This window comes from Elephantulus edwardii, unplaced genomic scaffold, assembly GCF_000299155.1.
Source record: "Elephantulus edwardii isolate Elephantulus edwardi_28Jun2011 unplaced genomic scaffold, EleEdw1.0 scaffold00027, whole genome shotgun sequence".
NCBI lineage: Eukaryota > Metazoa > Chordata > Mammalia > Macroscelidea > Macroscelididae > Elephantulus > Elephantulus edwardii.
Genome location: NW_006399777.1, coordinates 2,747,312 through 2,766,651, shown reverse-complemented (window position 1 = coordinate 2,766,651; position 19,340 = coordinate 2,747,312). Strand labels below are relative to the sequence as shown.

At 36.6% G+C, this 19,340-nt stretch overlaps 1 protein-coding gene across 1 annotated transcript; it reads left to right on the top strand.

Moving 5' to 3' along the window:
* Positions 1–2,987: 2,987 nt before the first annotated feature.
* On the top strand, positions 2,988–19,268 carry DAZL (deleted in azoospermia-like). The gene is made up of 10 exons (XM_006883336.1): positions 2,988–3,130; positions 3,395–3,486; positions 4,185–4,236; positions 5,850–5,913; positions 6,010–6,149; positions 9,980–10,051; positions 11,641–11,691; positions 12,426–12,539; positions 13,781–13,879; positions 19,008–19,268. Exons 1-10 carry the CDS (start codon positions 3,092–3,094, stop codon positions 19,059–19,061), a joined length of 777 nt encoding a protein of 258 aa, XP_006883398.1. The 5' UTR covers positions 2,988–3,091; the 3' UTR covers positions 19,062–19,268.
* Positions 19,269–19,340: the final 72 nt, after the last annotated feature.

Below are 19,340 nucleotides of genomic sequence, written 5' to 3'. Positions count from 1 at the left end.
AGAGGACTTGAAACGCTTGCTACAAATGATCAAATACAGTCTTCTGTATGAACTAACTGCATCTCAATGTTAAGAAAACAAATTCTCACCACTGGACCTATAGCAACATCATGATAGATAAGCCTCATCTCACTTGGATCTACAATCAACACCCTTGGTACCAGCAGTCAGGAGACCAGAAAACATACTGCACTGGCAAAGTCTACAGCTAGGGACCTCTCCAAATTATTGAACAGTGACATCAGTTTAGTACTAATGTACACCTGTTTCAGGCCATGGTCTTTTTGACCACTTGATATGCATCTGAGAGCTGAACCATGAATAAGAATGATCAAAGGAGAGTTGATGTTGGATAAGAGTAGTGAATATCCCACAGACTGCCAAAAGAACAGACAGGTCTTGGAGAAAGTACACCAGAATTTTCATTGGAAGCAAAGATAGCAAAGCTTTCTCTCTCATACTTAAGGCACATTGATAGGAGAAACTATTCCTTGCAGAAGGACATTATGCTTGGGAAGGTGAAAGATTGTTAAAGAGGAAGACCACCAACCAGATGAATTGGCACAGTGACTGCAGCAATGGATTCAAGTATGTCATAGATTGTAAGGATGGCACAGGATAAGACAGGGTTCAGATCTGTTGACCATAATGTCACTATAATATAATATAAACTCAATGACATTAAAGGAATAATTCATTTAGAAAACATTTTTGGCCAGTTTAACTAGAGATTGTTGTAAGTGGATTATGTATAAATTAAAGTTACATACAAATACATACAGTTTGAGTTTAAATATTTTTTTCCCCAAACACTGCTGTTCATACTGATTAGATGAATTAGGTGACAAATGTTTGACTTTTGGACAACTCCTATTAACATTGTAATGCTGAACTTCAAATTGATTCTTTCATGACCAGGGAAGTAGAATAGGAACATATCTCAATTTTTACATTTTAGTGATAACCAGATGTGGGAAATGATGAGTTAGAACTCTAAAATGGCAAACTCAGAAGTGTAGTCAGATCTTTCAGGATCTGAATGTGAGAGACTGTATTATTTGTCACCATAGTGGAGAGCCACATACATCCCAAGAATGCAGTCTAGTCACCAATTTTGAGTGGGGTACTACTGTCTTTAAAGCCCTATTTTAATGAAATGGATGACAAAACTTCACAGGCACCTTCATTTGCTCACTCTGTGTGTGAGTCTTTTAAGTTCTTGAAAAGTCTCAGAGCCTTTTCTTGCAGTGAAGTGAGACTAAATAAGAATAGTGTGCAAATACAAAATAAAACACAGGTAAGAACCTGGTTTGTAAACCCCAGGATTGTGTGTAGTTTGCTTAGTGTGTTAGCTTTGAGCACCATCTGCTGGCTGATGATTAAACCGAATCTTAGAGTGTGTGATGCTGTCTGGTGGATAAAGAATTTGATGGGTGGAGGGGGAGGGTAGTGGAAAAAATGGGAAAGAGCTGGTGTGGAAAACAATGTATTCAAACTTTGTAAATCAGTCTAAAAGAGCAATTTTAAAAAAGACAGGATTTGAATCTCTTAGCTGCTCCACAAGAGAAAGATGAACACTCCCTTCCCTTAAGATTTATAGCCTCTGAAAAACCACCAGAGGGTCAGCTATAAATCTGTTCTGACTTGATGCCAATGAATTTGAGTTTCATCTTAAGAAAATTTCATATTGGTGAAGTTATTTGATGAATTTTGTGTTTAATATCTCCGATAAGCAGGCAGCCAATTTAAAAACTAAAGCCATGCTGCCTTTAATAGTATCCCCCCTGCCCCGTTTTTCCCTAATTACTGTTTCATTTACTCAGGCACACATTTTGTCTTTGTAAATAAAATATTAAAATTACAAGGCTCTCAGATTTTTGCTATTAACTTGTTTTTTCAGTCAAAGAAAGAAATGCTGGAAACATTGAACTGTGAAAAACAGGTCTTTAATGAATAATTTTTCTTTTCCATTCTGGTGGCACTATTAGAGGATTTTTGGACTCTACTGACATTTTTGACAAATAATACTTTTTTTTCTTCATCTGTGCAATGTATCTCTAACAACTCCTTAGTTGTTAGAACCAAAAATGTCCTAAACATTACCACATGTCTATGGGACAGAATAAGTTAAAACTCCTTTTCTTTTTAATAGAATTTTTAAACCAAATGTTTTACTTAGTATACTAGCAGGTAATACTATAACTTATCAGTTGAGGTATAAGTGTCTATCCATAAATGCAAGAATAAGTTTAGAAGGATGGGGGTAAAGTGTGAGAATTGCAGAACTATTTTACTTGGTTATTTTATTTTTTTTTTATTTTTAATGAGCCAGTTGAGAAATTGGTGAATTGCATGTGGGAAAAGGGAGTCAAGTTCTCAGATAAAGATAGGCAGTTTACTATTTTATTGTTTTAAGTTTAAAACAAAGTTAAGACGTAAAAGGGGGAAACGTTTCAAGTAACTTATGGCACACAGCACCACTATCTATCAGGACACTGTAAAAATTGCATTATCAGTAGGACTGACATGGTGTTATTCATAAAACAACTCTGAAGCCTGCCCTGTCCTGAGCCAGTCTCACTGACTCCAAGACACTTAACCCCATCTCGTATACTTTGAGCACATGGCCAGGAGAGACCAGTCTTTGGAGTAGGACATCATGCTTGGAAGGTCTGGAGGGACAGTGCAGGAAAGAAGACCCTGGATGAGATCATCTGATACAGTTGCTGGGGCAGTCAAGTCAGGCACAGCTCATAGCAACCTGATGAACAATAGGCCTGAAGCCTTTCTATAACTTTCATCATTTGTTAAAGTTCATAGTTTCTAGAGGCATGTTGTTTAGGAAGTGGATGCCACTCTTGCCTCCAAGTTTATAATTATATACATAAAAATAATTTCTATTTTAAATATAAAATTCTGTTTTGCATAGTATATTCTTTCCCCTTTATTTATGTGGTTTTGATGTTTCCTTTCCACATTACAGTCTGCTGCAAATTCTGAGACTCAGAACTCAACAATCTCCAGAGAGGCCAGCACTCAGTCCTCATCAGTCACAACCAGCCAAGGCTATGTTTTACCAGAAGGAAAAATAATGCCAAACACTGTTTTTGTTGGTGGAATTGATGTTAGGGTATAGTATTAATATTTTGTTTTTATTTTAATGTGTATTGGGAATAATGGGATTTTTATCATTTTACAAATCTAACGGGTTTTGTACTTCATGCTAGTTTGCATTTAATTTTATGATTAATCCACAGGAACTAGAAATGGCTTGACAGATAGCAAAAGATCGTTTCAGAATATTTAGAGGATATTTTTTATCAAGAAACTTTTGGGGGGAAATGCAAAAGTTTGGATGCTAAATTTTATCTCTAAATAAAATTCTTCTTCATAGATGGATGAAACTGAGATTAGAAGTTTCTTTGCTAGATACGGTTCTGTAAAAGAAGTGAAAATAATCACGGATAGAACTGGTGTGTCCAAAGGGTGAGTAAAATATGCCTTCAGTGCAGATGTAATTCCTAGAATTGATAATGTCCCTGTGTGGTGTGAATAGTTCATGCATTCAGCTGCTAATCCAGAGGTGCCTTGGAAAAGAACAGCCTGGACGTTCTCTGAAAACACTAAAAAGCCTTTGGAAATCTTGTGGATTGCAGTTATTTTTTAACATAGATGGAGTTGTTACCAATTGAAATTGACTATACCTCAACATTGTTTTAGCATATCTAAAGTAGCAGAGGAGCTTTCAAAAACTGGTATTCTTACATTAAAGTTTGCTGCTTTGTTAATCTTTTTCATGTAGAGAATAAATATTGGCTGTTACATCGTTTAATAATTTTGCTAGTGCTTGTATTTAAGTAAAATCCCTTTTCATTTATTTAGCATAATTAGTTTTATCAAATAACTTTTCTCCACAAGTGGCATAGTATCTATCTTAAATTGTAATCATCTTCCTATAGATAATAAATTTGGAGTTTTAGATAAGAATTCTCTACTAATGTCATTTTGACATTGATTAAGGTGAGGGCAAAAACAATGATGTTTACAAATGATTTGTTGTGTCAATCTTAACAGTATTTTTTTAGGCCTTTATTGGTACCAGTTCTGTCTACTATTAATGGGACACTAGTTCTTAATGTACTTTTTATGATGGTGATTTTATACTCTTTTATCTGCCTTTCTAGCTATGGATTTGTCTCATTTTATAATGATGTGGATGTGCAGAAGATAGTAGATGTAAGTAATTGTCTCATGGGAAAAATCTTCTCTTTTGTAGCTTGTTGATGCAGAGTATTACTTGAGTGCCATCTGTATCAGCATTAAATAAAATAAACAGAAAAGGAAAAACTTCTGGTTAAAATCTGTTCTTACAGAATCTTAGCATAACTTGTCAGAACGTATTTTATTTTGGCTGTACCCCTAACTTGATGGACAGAAGACTATGAAGACAAGGTGAAATGATTTTTTTAAAAAAATTGCACTCCATTGGACTTGAAATAGACTTACAGAAGTAGCTTTATTGGGACAAATTTTTATTTGCTGTGTTTTCACCATTGACCTTCTGTAATAGAAACCTTAGAATACGTGTAATTGTCATAGTCTTGGTGCCACTATAATAGGTATACCACAGGTTACTGACTTTAATGAAACTATTTTCTCACTGATGAGGAGGCTAAGAATCCAAATATAGGGCTGACTGTAAGGGAATTATTGGGCAGATCTGCTATCAAGAAAGCAAGCATGTCAGTTTAAAGCTTAAGGTGCATTTGACCCAAGTGATGGTGTTTCTTTGCATCTGAAAGTTAAGACAGTGAATAAGGAAGACTGAACGATTGTTGCCTTTGAATTGTGGTATTGGCGGAGGATATGGACTGCCAAAGAGAGTTTTGGTGGTTTAGTAGTAAGGAATTGTGTTGCCAGAGCAAAGGTGTGCAGTTCTGATCTACCAGCTCCTCCACAGGAGAATGATGGGCAGTCTTCTCTTGTGCAGTTTACAGCCTCTAAAATCCTGCTGGAGGGTCAGCTGTGGTTTAGTTTGGTTCCAGCGTGACAACATGAACTGTCAAAGAATAAACAAATCTGTCTTTGAGGAAGCACAACAAGGGTGCCCCTTACAGGCAGGGATGATAAGACTTAATCTCTCATACTTTAATGTCTTAGCAAGATTAACTGGTTCTTGGAAAAAGATATACTTGAAAAAGTCAGTGAAAGAACAGATCTTCAGTGAGATGTACTGACATTGCAACAATGGGTTTGAACATGGAAGAGATTAGATGCAGCAGATTTAGATCTATTGTTGATGGAGTTGCTAAAATTCAGTACTCTTGTTTGGCACCTAAAAAAACAACAACTAGGGGTAAGCTGCTTCTCCCCCCCCCTTTATTCCTTGTCTCAACTTTTCTAAACATCTTTTCGTATTCCTTCAAGATCTTCTTATGGACTATATCTTCCCCTAGGGTCACCATGAGTCACAGGCGACTTGACGGCACATAACAACAACAACCCTTACTTGTGTACTTCTCATTCTCACTCATTGCTGTAGAATCTGAAACAGCCCACAGCTGACCCCCTAGAGGCTGTAACTGCACAAAAGGAGATTATACCATCAGAGCTCCTATCTTAAGTGCCTCTTTTGTATTGTGAAGGTGGTTGGATTAAAATAACAATGTGTAAGGCTATGACCATATAATTTAAGAAGACCCCATTCCTGAATGGAATTACACCTAAAGGGCTGGGATTTACAACACATATTTGTGAGAGAAACAATATATGTAAAAGTGGTGTTTTACCTAAGATTGGGTAGTAAAGGCTTAAAATTTACTCCAATTTTGTTGCTGTTTTCTTTTCAGTCACAGATAAATTTCCATGGTAAAAAGCTGAAACTGGGCCCTGCAATCAGGAAGCAAAATTTATGTACGTTAAAAAAAAATTATTTGCGTAAAGGAAGAAACTCTTATTGACATAAGTATTGCTTTTTAAAGAGCTAAAGAGACTTTGTCTTTTTAAAAGGTGCTTATCATGTGCAGCCACGTCCTTTGGTTTTTAATCCTCCACCACCACCACAGTTTCAGAGTGTTTGGAGTAGTCAAAACACTGAGACTTACATGCCACCTCCAGCTGTGATGAATCCTATAACTCAATATGTTCAGGTAAGAGTTACCTACATTTTTGGCCTGTGTGTTTTAGTTCTAGAGATCTCAAAGCTGGAAGGCACCTTAGGAAGTCAATCAGTCTCGCTTCTTGTCTTCTGTGGAATTCTATTCACCATTTCCCTAAATTTAAATGCTAATCCAGTCCCTGTATGAATGTATAAATTACAGAAAAATCTTACTTTGGGGGGGAAAATATCTCTCATTCTTAAAGTTCTTTAAAATCTGCTTTGATACAACTTGTATGCCTTTGTCTCTGTTGCTACAAAGAACTAATTTTTTTGAAGGAAAAAATTTAACTGAAATACTTGAAAATAACTTTCCTGTTTATATGCCTTTGTTCTACATACTTAGCAGTTATTTAAGCTGTTTGTTATTTAGAATTTTCTCCAGGTACTTCCTTATATATTGTTATCATGTGTCTTCAGCTCAGGACCTGTGGTTTCATTGAAAATTGAGTCATAGGAGTAAATTTCTTTCCAGACTTTAAAGATTTCTAAGAGCTGTAGACTTCTGGTGGCCTAGTGTCAAGAAGCTGTGCACACAATTGGAGGCCACAGCTCCCCTGCTGGAGAGGGAAGAGCAGTCTCCTCTCGTGTGATTAACTGCCTCTGAAAACCTGCAGAGGGTCAGCTGTGGGTCAGTTCTGACTGGGGTACACAACAACAAAGGCTATAGAGATGATGAAGAGGATTCAGGTCAGCTGTTCGTAGGATCGCTGTGAGTCATACACGACTTGACGGCACCTCATAACAACAAAGGCCATAGTGTTGGAGGCTCCACTAGTCCCTTTTAGAGAAGTAAGCCTTGTCCATTATTTTTAATTTTGCCCACATTTTTCTCCCACTCTTGCTATAACAACCTCTGATCGTACTTATTTTCAGAACCATCACAGTAGGGCCAAAATGTCTTTGGGTCCATGTTGTTGTTGATTGCCTTCAAGTCGAGCATGACTCATAGCATCCCTATGAACAAAAGGCCTGAAGCCCCTCTACAACTGTCAACATTTATCAAAGTTCATGGAGTTTCTGGAGGCATGTTATTTAGGAAGTGGATACCACTCCTGCTTCCAAACTTGTCATAATATGTTGTTGTTGTTGTTGTTGTTATGTGCCGTTGAGTCACCTGTGATGTATAGTGACCCTGTGTTCAGCAGCTCTGAACCCTTCCCTGTCCTGAACCAGTCTCGCTAATTCTGACACACCAGCCCCCATCTCCACAGTTTCTGTATCAATCCATCTCATCTGGGGGCTCCCTCTCCTGTGCTGTCCATCCACCCTTCTGAGTATGATGTCCTTCTCCAAGGACTGATCTCTCTTGACCACATGCCCAAAGTAAGTGAGGCAGAGCTTCAAAATCCTAGCCTCCAAGGAGAGACTTTGTTTCACCCTCTCCAAGACAGACCCTATTTGTTTTCTTGGCAGGCCAGCACCACAACTCCAAGGCATCTATTCTTCTGTCATCCTTAGTCATTGTCCAACTGTCTGAAGCATAACAAGTACTTGAGAAGACCATGGCCTGGATTAGGCACACCTTTGTATCTAGACTGATATCATTGCTCTTCAGCACTCTGGAGAAGTCCGTAATAGCAGATTTTCCCTGTGCAATTTGACTTTTGATTTCCTGACTACTGGTGTTAGGAGCGTTGATTGTGGATCCAAGCAAACTGTAATTGCTAGCAACTTCAGTCTCTTCTCTATGGTGCTGCCAATTGGCCCAGTGGTGAGAATCTTTGTCATCTTGATGTTGAGCTTCAGTGCATATTGAATGAAGGCTACAGTCCTTGACCTTTTGCAGCACATGTTTCAGGTTTTAATCAATTTCAGCAAGCAAGGTTGTGTTATCTACATATCTAGGTTGTTAATGGGTCTTCCTCAATTCTTTATGCCACACTCCTCAAAGACCTGTTTCTCAAATGATTTGTTCTGCATACAGATTGAAAAGGATAGGGTGCATCACTGATGCACTTTTTTCCTGATTTTGAACAATGCAGTGCTTCCTTGATACGTTCTGAGGACTGCTCCTTGGTCCATGTATAGATTTTGTGTAAGCACAATCAGGTGTTCTGAGATTCCCATTTTCCTCAACATTAGCCACTATTGTGATCCACACAGTCAAATTCCTTTGCGTAGTCAATGAAACACAGACATTCTTCAGGTACTCTCTGCTTTCTTCCAAGATCCGTCTACATTGGCAATAATGTCCCTAGTGCTATGACCTCTTCTAAACCCACCCTGTATTTCTGGTAGTTCTCAGTAAATGTACTGTTCAAGTCTTTCTGGATCATCTTCAGGAGGATTTTGCTAGTGTGTGATATTAGTGATACTGTTCAGTAATTTCCACACTCTGTCAGGTCATCTTTTTTTTGGAATGGGAGTAATTAGGGATCTCTTTCAATCAGTTGGCCATGTAGTTGTCCTCCAGATTTCTTGGCACAATTTGGTGAGCACATGCAGGGTGGCATCTGTTTGCTGAAATATGTCAATTGGTATTCCATCCATTCCTGGGACTTTATTTTTTGCCAAGTCCTTCAGAGCAGCTTGCACTTTCTCCTTCATCACCATTGCTTCTTGCTCATATGTTGTTTCTTGAAATTCTGTGTGAGCCAATTCATTCTGGTAGTGACTCTGTATACTCCTTCCATCTGCTTTTAATGCTTCTTGCATCATTCAATATTCTGCCCATAGCATCCTTAAGTATTACAACTCATGGCTTGAATTTATTTAGTTCTTTCTGCTTAAGAAATGCTGAGTGAGTTTGGCCCTTTTGATTTTCTGATTCTAACTCCTTGCAGATTCCATTATAATACTTTGCCTTGTCTTTACAAGCAGCACTTTGAAATCTTCGAACTTACTGATTTCTTCACTTTGCTTTGGCTTCTCTACGCTCCAATGCAATATTCAGAGTCTCTTCTGACGTCCATTTTGGTCTTTTCTTCTTCCTTCCTAATAATGACTTTGTATTCTTCATTAATGATATTCTTGATTATCTTCCCACAGCTTATCTGGTCTTTGTTCATTGGTATTCAAGGCCTCAAACCTATTACTGAGTTCTATATAGGTCTATATATTTACTTAAAATATTGTCAGTGGGATTCAGGATTGCTTAAACATGTTTTTTTACAAAGAAACAGCAAATGAATTAATATAGATGTAATGTGGGAATTTGACCTAATGGAGCACAAGTTGAGGAAGAACTAGGTGGAAATGAATATGTAGGTTATATAAACTTAAAACTTACTAGGTTCCAGTACATGGCGACCCCTTGCTCTATCTTGTGCCATCCTCACTCACCGTCTCTCATATGTTGGAGCCCATTGTTACAGTCACTCTGTTAGTCCACCTTGTAGAGGGTCTTCCTCTCTTTCTCTGATCCCACATGTCTTTTTCCAAAGACTGGCCTCTCATGACAACATGCTCCAAGTATGTGAGATGAAGTTTCACTCTCCTTGCCTCTGAGAAGGCATGTCTTGTACTTTGAGACAGATGTGCTTGTTCTCTTGGCAGACTGTGGCATATTCAGTAAGTACTCTTCTGAAAAACATCAATTCTTTCTTTGTCATCCTTATTTATTGTTAGAGTTTTAGATGCTTAGAAAGCAACTTAAAATTCTAAAATGGTAAAATTAACCACTTCTCTCAGCAGTTACCCTTCCTTTTCCTCATTCAAAGGACTAGCATTTGACAGAGAATGTTTTATGAAGTCAGACTTACCTAATTAAAATCCTTTATTGTTGTGTATAGAAAAGGATAACTAGTAATATTTAATTTTTATATTATTTATATTAGGGATTTTTTTGTTTACCTAGTTATTTATAAACTTCATTTTCAGGCATATCCTCCTTATCCAAGTTCACCAGTTCAAGTCATCACTGGATATCAACTGCCTGTATATAATTATCAGGTAATTTAAAAGAGAGTAAAGAATAATTTCTTTGAAATATCATTGGACCCTTTGATTCACATATAAAAGTTTCCCCAACTAGTATGTAATTTAAACTTGTGTAGTGTACCTAAAATTGAAGAAAATAGAATTAAAACTCATAAAGCTAAAACTCACTGCTGTCAAGTTGGAAGCAACTCGTAATTGACCCTGTAGAGATTGTCTGAGACTATACTGTCACTTGGGAGGAGATTGCATCTTTCTCCCACAGAGCAGCTGGAGGATTAAAACTGCATTTCTTTGAGTTGGTAGCACAATTCTGTATCTGTTAGGCCACTAGAGCTCAGTCTAGGATTAGGACTGTTTATATTACTTAGAAATATAGTCATGGAATTTTGATAGGAGTACACTTCACAAGAACTTTGGTCTGGAACTGTTTTTCTAAGATTTTTCTGTCCCATACTCTACGTCAAGGAGCTCTAAGGGAATAGTGCCTTAACTTTGGCACTATTCATTCCTAAGGTCAGCAGTTGAAATAGTATATTTGTCCTGTTCCACAGGAGAACGATGGGAAGATTTATCGAGAGGTGGCATTAAGTCATCTCCGACTCTCAGCAGCTCTGTGTACAGCAGATCAAAGCTCTGCCCAATCCTACACCATCCTCACAATCTCTGCTGGGCTTCAACTCATTCTGACAGTCACTCTCTTAGTCCATCTCTTTGAGAGTCCTCTCCTTCATTTGACCCTCTCCTGTTCCAACCATGACAAGGCCCCTCTTGACAACATGCCCACAGTTGTTAGATGGCATTGGAAGGCCAGCCTTGCCTAGTTTAAGAGGGCGCCTGCACTTCTTTCAAGACAGCCTGATGGAAGATCTCTGAGTCAGAACACCTCAGTGGTAGTGGGTTTTATTTTTTCTGTATGCCAAATTACATTCTTTCATCTTTGCTGTCCAATGAGCTATAATATCCAAGCTAATGTACAAAAAATTTTTGAAAGGTTGAGATAAAATGAGTACTGTTAAATTCCAATTATATTTAACAGTATTTTAGTTACTGAGTTTCTTTCCATAGATTTGAACTATAGATGTTCATAGATTTTCATATCTATGAACTATGACTGCATTTATATTAAGAAATTTAAAAAAAAAAAAGAAAGAAATTGAGAAAACTCTTACTGTTGGTCCTTGTGAACGTCCAATCCCAGAAATTTGAGAAGAAGGTAGGGTGTCTGTGAAAAATGCTCTGGTGGCATAGTTCCATAGGATGTTGTGCTGCTGGCTCAAAGATGGTGCCTGTGGTGGTTTGAATCTACTAGTGATCTTACCAGAAGAACGAGGAGGAGTTTCCTTAAAGTTGAAAACCTACTGGAGGGCTAGCTATGAGACAGTCTGATTATGACAGTCGTGATTCTGAGTTCTGAGTATATGTGAAGATAACATTAGGAATCTCAGCTACTAGGAACATTAAAGCACTACTTCATTTGTTTTATTAAAAGTTCAAGAAGCCAGCATGGCAAATACCTGAACATTTCTGTATCTCAGATCTTTGATAAAATGTAGGGGAATATTTAAATAATTCTTTGGTTTTTTTTGTTTGTTTGTTTTAAGATGCCACCACAGTGGCCTACGGGGGAACAAAGAAGCTATGTTATACCACCGGTAAAGTGATTTAACTTTAACATGTGTCTCCTGTTCTTTATTAGGAAGTATTTTCTGGATTAATTTTAATGTTTCATGACCTTTTGTCTTGCTATCTATGCCAAGAATGATTTTTAAATGGGATTTTTACAGTATATAATGTTCTATCAGTGTCTTACTAACATTATTTACCCTTGGGAGGAACTGTGCTTTTGCTTCTCAGGTTGTTTTTGTGTACTTAAGCAATGACTAGTCTGCATACAATTATTCAACTTTTAGTATGTTTCTCAGTCACTTGTTAATAGAATATCAAATACAAGAGAAGTCTTGCTAATACTTAGCATGAATATTGAATTTGCCTCTGGTTTTGCTACCTGTAAAAAAAAATGTTATATAAAGAAACCAAGAAATGGTGTTGCTGTCAATGTTAAGTAAGAAAAAAGAATAAAAGAAGGTGTTACCTCTAGGACCCCTGAAATAGTTTTCTGTATTTTGTTAGGATTAAATATTTGAAAGATACAGAAGTGTGAAAATTCCCTGACATTTCTTACTGTTTATTGGAATTTCTTTTTCTCCTCCATGTTGAAGTTTAGAAGAGAATTTCAGAGTAGAAGTATGATTTTATTTCATTGTCTCTGAATTATTTAAACATGATTCAGTTAAACATTCAGTAACAGACCACTGTTTTAAAGAAAAATTGCTTAGAAGTGTATTTTTATATCTCTTTAATTATGCTTCTATCATTTAAAATACAGTCTTACGCAGCTGTTAACTACCACTGTAATGAAGTCGATCCAGGAGTTGATACTCTGCCAAGTGAGTGTTCAGTTCATGAAGCTGCCCCATCCACTGGCAGTGGCCCACAAAAGGCAAGCATGTCATTTTGTTTATTTAAAATATTTTAATAAATATTTTAAGGTTTAATAATAACATTTTGCAAAGAAATTTGCTCTACCCAAATATATTTAGGAAGGTTAAAAGCATTACAGAACTTTTTAAGTAATGATAGAAGAATTTGATTAATGTAAATACAAACAAATTTCAAGTACCAAAAAAAAGTAAAACATTTGTGTTTACGTTGAAGTTTCATGCTTAGTAATCCTTTCTCTTAGGTTTTCATTGTTATTTTTGGAAAATAATGTAATAAATATTGGTCAGCATGATTTGGCAGCATATACGGAGAGTGTTTCCCCAAGAATTTTGTTTTTTAAAAGAGAAATTTGGATGTATTTTGTGTGATATTTTTGCCAGTTTAAGTGTTGTAGCTAAATAGTAATCTGCAGTTCTGTAGGAACTTAGGATATGCTCACTAAAACGTGGAGCAGGGATTCCCAAGCCACTCTTAATTTAAAGGCTCAAGTTAGCAGAGCTTAGTCTTCGTTTTTTAGAGCAGTTTCCTATGCTAATGATGTCACCCTTAGCATTTCCTTGTTTCCTTAAGAGGTTTTGGATATGGTTAATCTTTTGAATTAAAAAGTATGCTGAGAATATGCAAAACATTTAATTTCCATTGTTGTGTACCATCAGGTCAGAACCTACCCATAGCTAACTCTCCAGCAGGTTTTCAGAAGCAGTTAGTCAAAAGGGAGGATATTGTCCATCTTTCTCTAGCAGAGCAGCTGGTGGATTCAAATCATGTGCCTTCAGGATTGCAGTTCAGCTTCTTACCACTTCACCCATGTGTGGTAACTACTCAACCATGGTGGAAAAAAAAAATATTCCTCATTTGATACACGATTAAAACTTTGAAAAAATTATATATAAAATCAAATATAGCTTACAGTATAATCAAGTTTTGCTCTGAATATTGCTTCTTGAAACATTGAAGTTCAGTTTTTTATTTAACAGGAGAAATGAATGAGCCTTATGAAAAATACCTATGCTTTCTCATAAAAAGTAGCTGTTTTAAACCAATATGCCATCCTTAATTTTCTAAAATAATGCTTTAATTTGGCAGAAAACTTACATACTGTGGTAAGACTTATTGATTACATAGGAATTCTTTTGAAATAAATGTATTTGCTCACCAATACCTCCTACCTCTAGGCTTAGCCTGGAGTGAAAAGAGGGAGTAGGAAGAGTCAGATTACTGAAAACTTTTATGTTTCAGAAGTCAGTGGACCGGAGCATTCAGACGGTGATATCTTGTCTGTGTAATCCAGAGAGCCGACTGAGAAATGCCCTTGTTACCCAAGATGACTACTTTAAGGTATTAAAAAAAAAAATAGCATACTTGGAAAAATACATTTGTCAGATTGGAAGCATCTTTTTTTAATTGTATCTAAAGTCTGAGATTACAAAGAGCTTTTAATTGAACAGTTGATACATGATTCATCTAGTGAATCATTAAACTCTGGTGACATAATGTGTTAAGTGTTGTACTGCTAAACCTAAAGATCAGCAGTTTGAATCCACCAGCAACTCCTCAGGAGAAAAAGGAGACGTTTTCTCCCATAATGATCTATAGCTTCAGAAGCTTCATGGAGGTTTGCTAGGGAGTTAGAATTGACTAGACCAAATTAGTATTTTTTCAGTAAATCATTGAGTGGGTTTAATGTAACAGTGTATTTTAGACTCCTCAATCTTTAATACAGTGGAGTTTTGTCCTAAGAGAAGAAACCTTTAATAGAAACTTAGACTTGAAAGACTGTGAAAGAAGAGGGGTAAAAGAAAATGGAAATTTTCCCTAACAGTTAAGGAAAAATTCTAGATTGAGAATCAAAATAATAAGTTGGAACTGACCCATAGTTAACTCTGCATTGGGTTTCCAAGGTGGTAAATTATGTGGGAGGAGATTGCCCATCTTTGTCCCATGGAGCATCAGATGGGTTCTACAACCGCCAGAGAGGCCCTGCTTTTGCTTTCGCAGGGCAACTCCCCGTGGACCGTGCCACCAGAGAAGAGAAGAACAAAATAAGTGAAGCAGTTGAATTGCATAATGTAAGCAATTTGGAGAGAGAACGGGTAAAGAGAAGCAATAACTGGAAAGAAATGGAGGTTTTTTCAGAGTTGTTGAAGTGTGATCTTCTCTTGATTCTACTCCTTTGGAAATATTATTTAAATCTTACTAAGGCCTAGTTTTTACAAGTCTATAATTGCTGAGTTAACTAAGTGAATATGGGGGAAAAAATACCTAACTTCCTGCTTAGAGTAGTAGTTGTGTACCATCAGATTGGATCCAACCCATAGCTGACTCTCCAGTGCGTTTTCAGAGGCAGTAAATTGCTTGGGAGGAGATTGCCTTTGCATTTGGAGTGCAGTTCCTTACTGTTAAGCCACCATATAAGGGAAAGGATTTTATTAAGGATCAGTTGGGTGTATTTAGTAGCATCTGTTTTGAGATATTCATAGGTTTATTCTTTTAAAGTGTACAAGTCAGTGATTCTTTAGTCCATTTACAGAATTGTGCAGCTGTCACCGGAGTTGCTTTTAGAATTTTCATCGCTTTTAAAGAATTCTCTATCCATTAATAGGCTCCTCTATTTACCCTCTAGGTCGCTATGAAACATATTTCTGTCTCTGGATTTTTCTATTTTAGACATTTTATTAAGTAAAATTTTTATTTTATATTGGTTTACTTGGAAAGTTCATATACACTGTTTTTAACACCCGACATTGCTCATTTCCTTGCCCCCCATCAATTGTGTGACCCTTGAGTAACATGTCCCCCCAATCCTCACCTTTCTGCTCCCTCCCACACCTTGGATTCTCATACATGTCCTGCAATAATGGTCTTTTTATATATAATATTTGTCTTTATGGGACTGGATTAGTTCACTTAGCATAATGCTCTCCAGTTCCTTCCAAGTTAGGTAGTGTTTTGCTTCTACTTCATAGTATTCCATCATGTGAATGTACCATCATTTCTCAATCCATTTGATTGTGGTTGGACATTTGGGCTGTTTTCCCTGTTCTTACAATGGTGAATAACGCTGCTGTGAACATTGGTATACGATCTCCATTTGTGCCTTAGTTCTTATTTTCTCAGGATTTATTCCAAGCAGTGGAATAGCTGGGACACAGGGAATTTCTATATTAAGCTTGTTGAAGAAACGCCAAACTGCCTTCCATAATGGTTGTACAGTTTTACAATCCCACCAACATTGTACGAGAGTTCCTATCTCACCACATCCTCTCCGACATTTATTACTTGCTGTCCTGTTAAATTTTTCTTCTGCTACTGTAGTGAGGTGGTTTCAGCTTGGGTGTCTTATTGCTTAGTGATTTTGAGCATTTCTTCATATGTCTACCAGCCTCTGTGAAAATTCTTCCCATGTCTTTTACCCACATTGTAATTATGTTGTCTTTTCCTTGTGGAAGCCCTGTAGGATTCTATAAACTTTTGATAAGAGACCCTTGTCTGAAATAGTATTGCCAAGTGGGGTTTTTTTCCCCCCGGTCAGTAGGTTTTGTTTTCACTCTGTTGGAATACGTTTTAACATGCACAGGGATTTACTCTTGAGAAGGTCCTATTCATCAATTTTTATCCTCTCCAAGTTGTTCCTTTCTGCCAGTATTTGGCACTCTATACCATATAGACTAGACTGTCTAAGCTTGATGCCAGATAGTCTCTGATGAGCTTTCTGGTTTTGAAGCTTTACTCTCAGGTCTGATCCACCCTGAGTTAATTTTGTGTATGGTGTGAGATGTGGATCCTGTTTCAGCTTTCTATAGATATCAGTCCAAAATTTTACCCAATAGAATCCAAAAGCACATAAAAAAAAATAATTTATCATTACCAAGTAGGATTCGTAACAGGTATGCAAGGATGGTTCAACATAAGACAATCATTGTAATTCACATTAACAAAACAAATAACGAGAACCTTATGATCTTAGCAATTGATGCAGAAAAGGCATTTGACAAAACCCAACACCCCTTTCTGATAAAGACACTTAGCAAAATTGTAATAGAAGGGAATTTCCTCAACATAGTGAAAAGTATATATGCAAAACCAAGAGTCTACATGATTCTCAATGGAGAAAGACTGAAAGCATTTTCCTTACAAACAGGGACCAGAGAAGGATGGCCACTAATACCTGTCTAATACCACTTCTGTTCAGTTTTGTATTGGAAGTGCTTGCTAGGGCAGTACAACAAGAGAAGGAAATAAAAGGCAGTCATATTGGCAAAGAGATGGTTAAACTATCTCTGTATGCAGATAATATGATAATATACACAGAAAACCCCAAAGACTCAACAAAAAACCTGTTAGAGCTGATAGGCCAATTTAGTAGAGTGCCAGGGATATAAGATCAGCATCCGAAAATCAGTGAGATTACTTTCCAGGAACAAAGATAATGTCTCGAAATTGTGAAGGAAACCAAGAAAGCAATACCATTTATAATAACCAGTCACAAACTGAGATACTTGAGATTGAGCCTAACTAGAGACACAGAAGACCTGGACCAAGAAAACTATAGAACATTTCTGCGGGACACAATAAAAGCCCTAAAGAAATGGAAAAATGTTCCTTGTTTATTGATAGAAAGACTCAATTTTGTGAAAATGACAGTCTTACCAAAAGCAGCAGCCTACATGTTCAACACAGTCCCACTACACATATCAAATTCATCTTTCAAGGAAATCAAAAGGGAAATTGTCAAGTTTATTTGGAGTGGAAAGAGACCCTAAATAAGCAAATCACTTTTGAAAAACAAAATGAAATGTCAAGCATAGCACTCCGTGGCCTCAAAACCTGCTGCTACACAGCAGTAGTAACCAAAACATCCCAGGCACATAAACCAGTGGAATAGAATTGAGAACCCAGAAATGGGCCCATCTATCTATCTATCTGTGGCCAACAGATACTCAAGAAGGAGATCCAGCCTATCATACGGGGAAATGCCAGCCTCTTCAACAAGTGACTGTGATCTTTCTTGACTGTTCTTTGATCACATGTTTCTTTGTTTTAGCATACATCAGTACTTAATTCCTTTTTTTAAATGGGCATAATCTTTTCTTTTTATAAGTTGATAAACACTTGGGTTGGTGTCACTTTTATTTTTTTAATAATACCACTGTGAACATTCAAGACAAAGTTTTGTGTGGACATAGGTTTTAATTTATCAGGATATATACCTAAGAATGGAATTGATGAATTAAATAGTAGCTCTGTATTTAATCTTTGAGGAACTGCCAGACTTTTGTGCAAAAAGCAGCTGCACCGTTTTACATTTAAAGAGAATTTTTAATTATTGCTTTGTGTCTTAAACAGGAGACACAAAATAGCTTTTTCCATCTGTGAATGGACATAGGATGACGCTTGAAAAGCCTTTGTCAGGGGTATACTAAGGACCTCCTATCATGTGGAAGAGTACTGGCAGCTGTAGCACAGCTGAATTTTTAGCATCTTTGCAATGGGACGCAAATAGTCATTTAACATTGACATTTAGTTACTACTTCACTCTTCATAGATAGGACACTTTAGCACGGAAAGAACTGAAGAATGTTTACCAGTCCATGTATGGCTTCCAGATCTGTTTGATTGACAAAAAAATGTGTTCTTTTAATTAATCTTGGAATCATTGAGACTGCTTTTACACTGCTTCCATTGTAAAGTATCTCCCTTGTCGAGCCTCTTTATACTCTTGAGATTTTTTTAAGATACTTGTTTGTGACTGTTTATCCTAAATAGGATAATGCCTTTTATGAAGTCACCCTTCTTCATAATAAAGCCAAATGTAATTCTTTAGAAAATTGCATAATTGTGCTAAATGTGTGTAAATCAGCAAATAATGCACTTCTGCTGGATTACACAACCCCATTTCTCACTTCTGTCCTTCTACCTGGACATCTCCAGGTATAAAATGAAAGTTTGCATGTCATTTTTCTATTTCTCTACTTAGAAAGTCATTCTATTACAGGTTAAGGAAAAACCAGTTCTTTTATATGAACCAAGATCTTTTCACTTAAAAAGCATTCAATTTCTGACTTAAATGCGCTATTCCAAAATTGTCTTTTTTACCAGATGCACTTCACTTAGTAAAAATAGTATTTTTTAAAATTGTGTATATTTTCCACTGATGATTCTTTGTAACATCCCGCCCAAATCATTAACTTGATAATGTCTATAATGTTTACTCTGTAATTCCTCTTTTTCCGTATCTACTGAGATTTCTTTTTTTAAAATTAAATGTTGACTAAGACTAGCTTCCATGGTACGTTGATTATCCTGAAATTTAGGAATATTTCCCCAAAGAAAATGACAGAAAAAAAGAGGGGTTCCCCCCCATTACTTACGGAATTTCAAGAGATGCTTTAAAATAGTGATCTCTTAAGTTATAGTAAAAATAAGGAGTTCTCAAGAATGTAAACAATGTTTTTTTCTTTTCTAGGATAAAAGAGTGCATCACTTCAGAAGAAGTCGGGCAGTGCTTAAATCTGTTTGATCCTCTTTGCTAATTTGGTAGTCTCATGGGGGGTTGCTGACTTTGAAGAAGAGACAAAGTTTTTCAGTATTATAGAAATAACCTGAATTTTGGTAAATCACACTCATACTTTATGTACAAGTTAGATTAGATGACCTAGTTTTACTTTACAAATTGTTGTTCTTAGCCCTTTATTTAGAAATTAGTTCTGTGTTGAATATGTAGTTGAAAAATAACTGAGATTGAAAAGAGTAAGATGTATTTGTAAGGAATTTTAAAAATTTAAGTTGACACGTAAAC

Excerpts from the sequence above, each read along its gene's own strand:
- DAZL (XM_006883336.1), top strand. The coding sequence starts at position 3,092 with ATGCCAAACACTGTTTTTGTTGGTGGAATTGATGTTAGG. Across the intron at positions 4,237-5,849 it reads ATGTGCAGAAGATAGTAGAT|TCACAGATAAATTTCCATGG; the intron begins GTAAGTAATTGT and ends TTTTCTTTTCAG. Across the intron at positions 10,052-11,640 it reads TGCCTGTATATAATTATCAG|ATGCCACCACAGTGGCCTAC; the intron begins GTAATTTAAAAG and ends GTTTGTTTTAAG.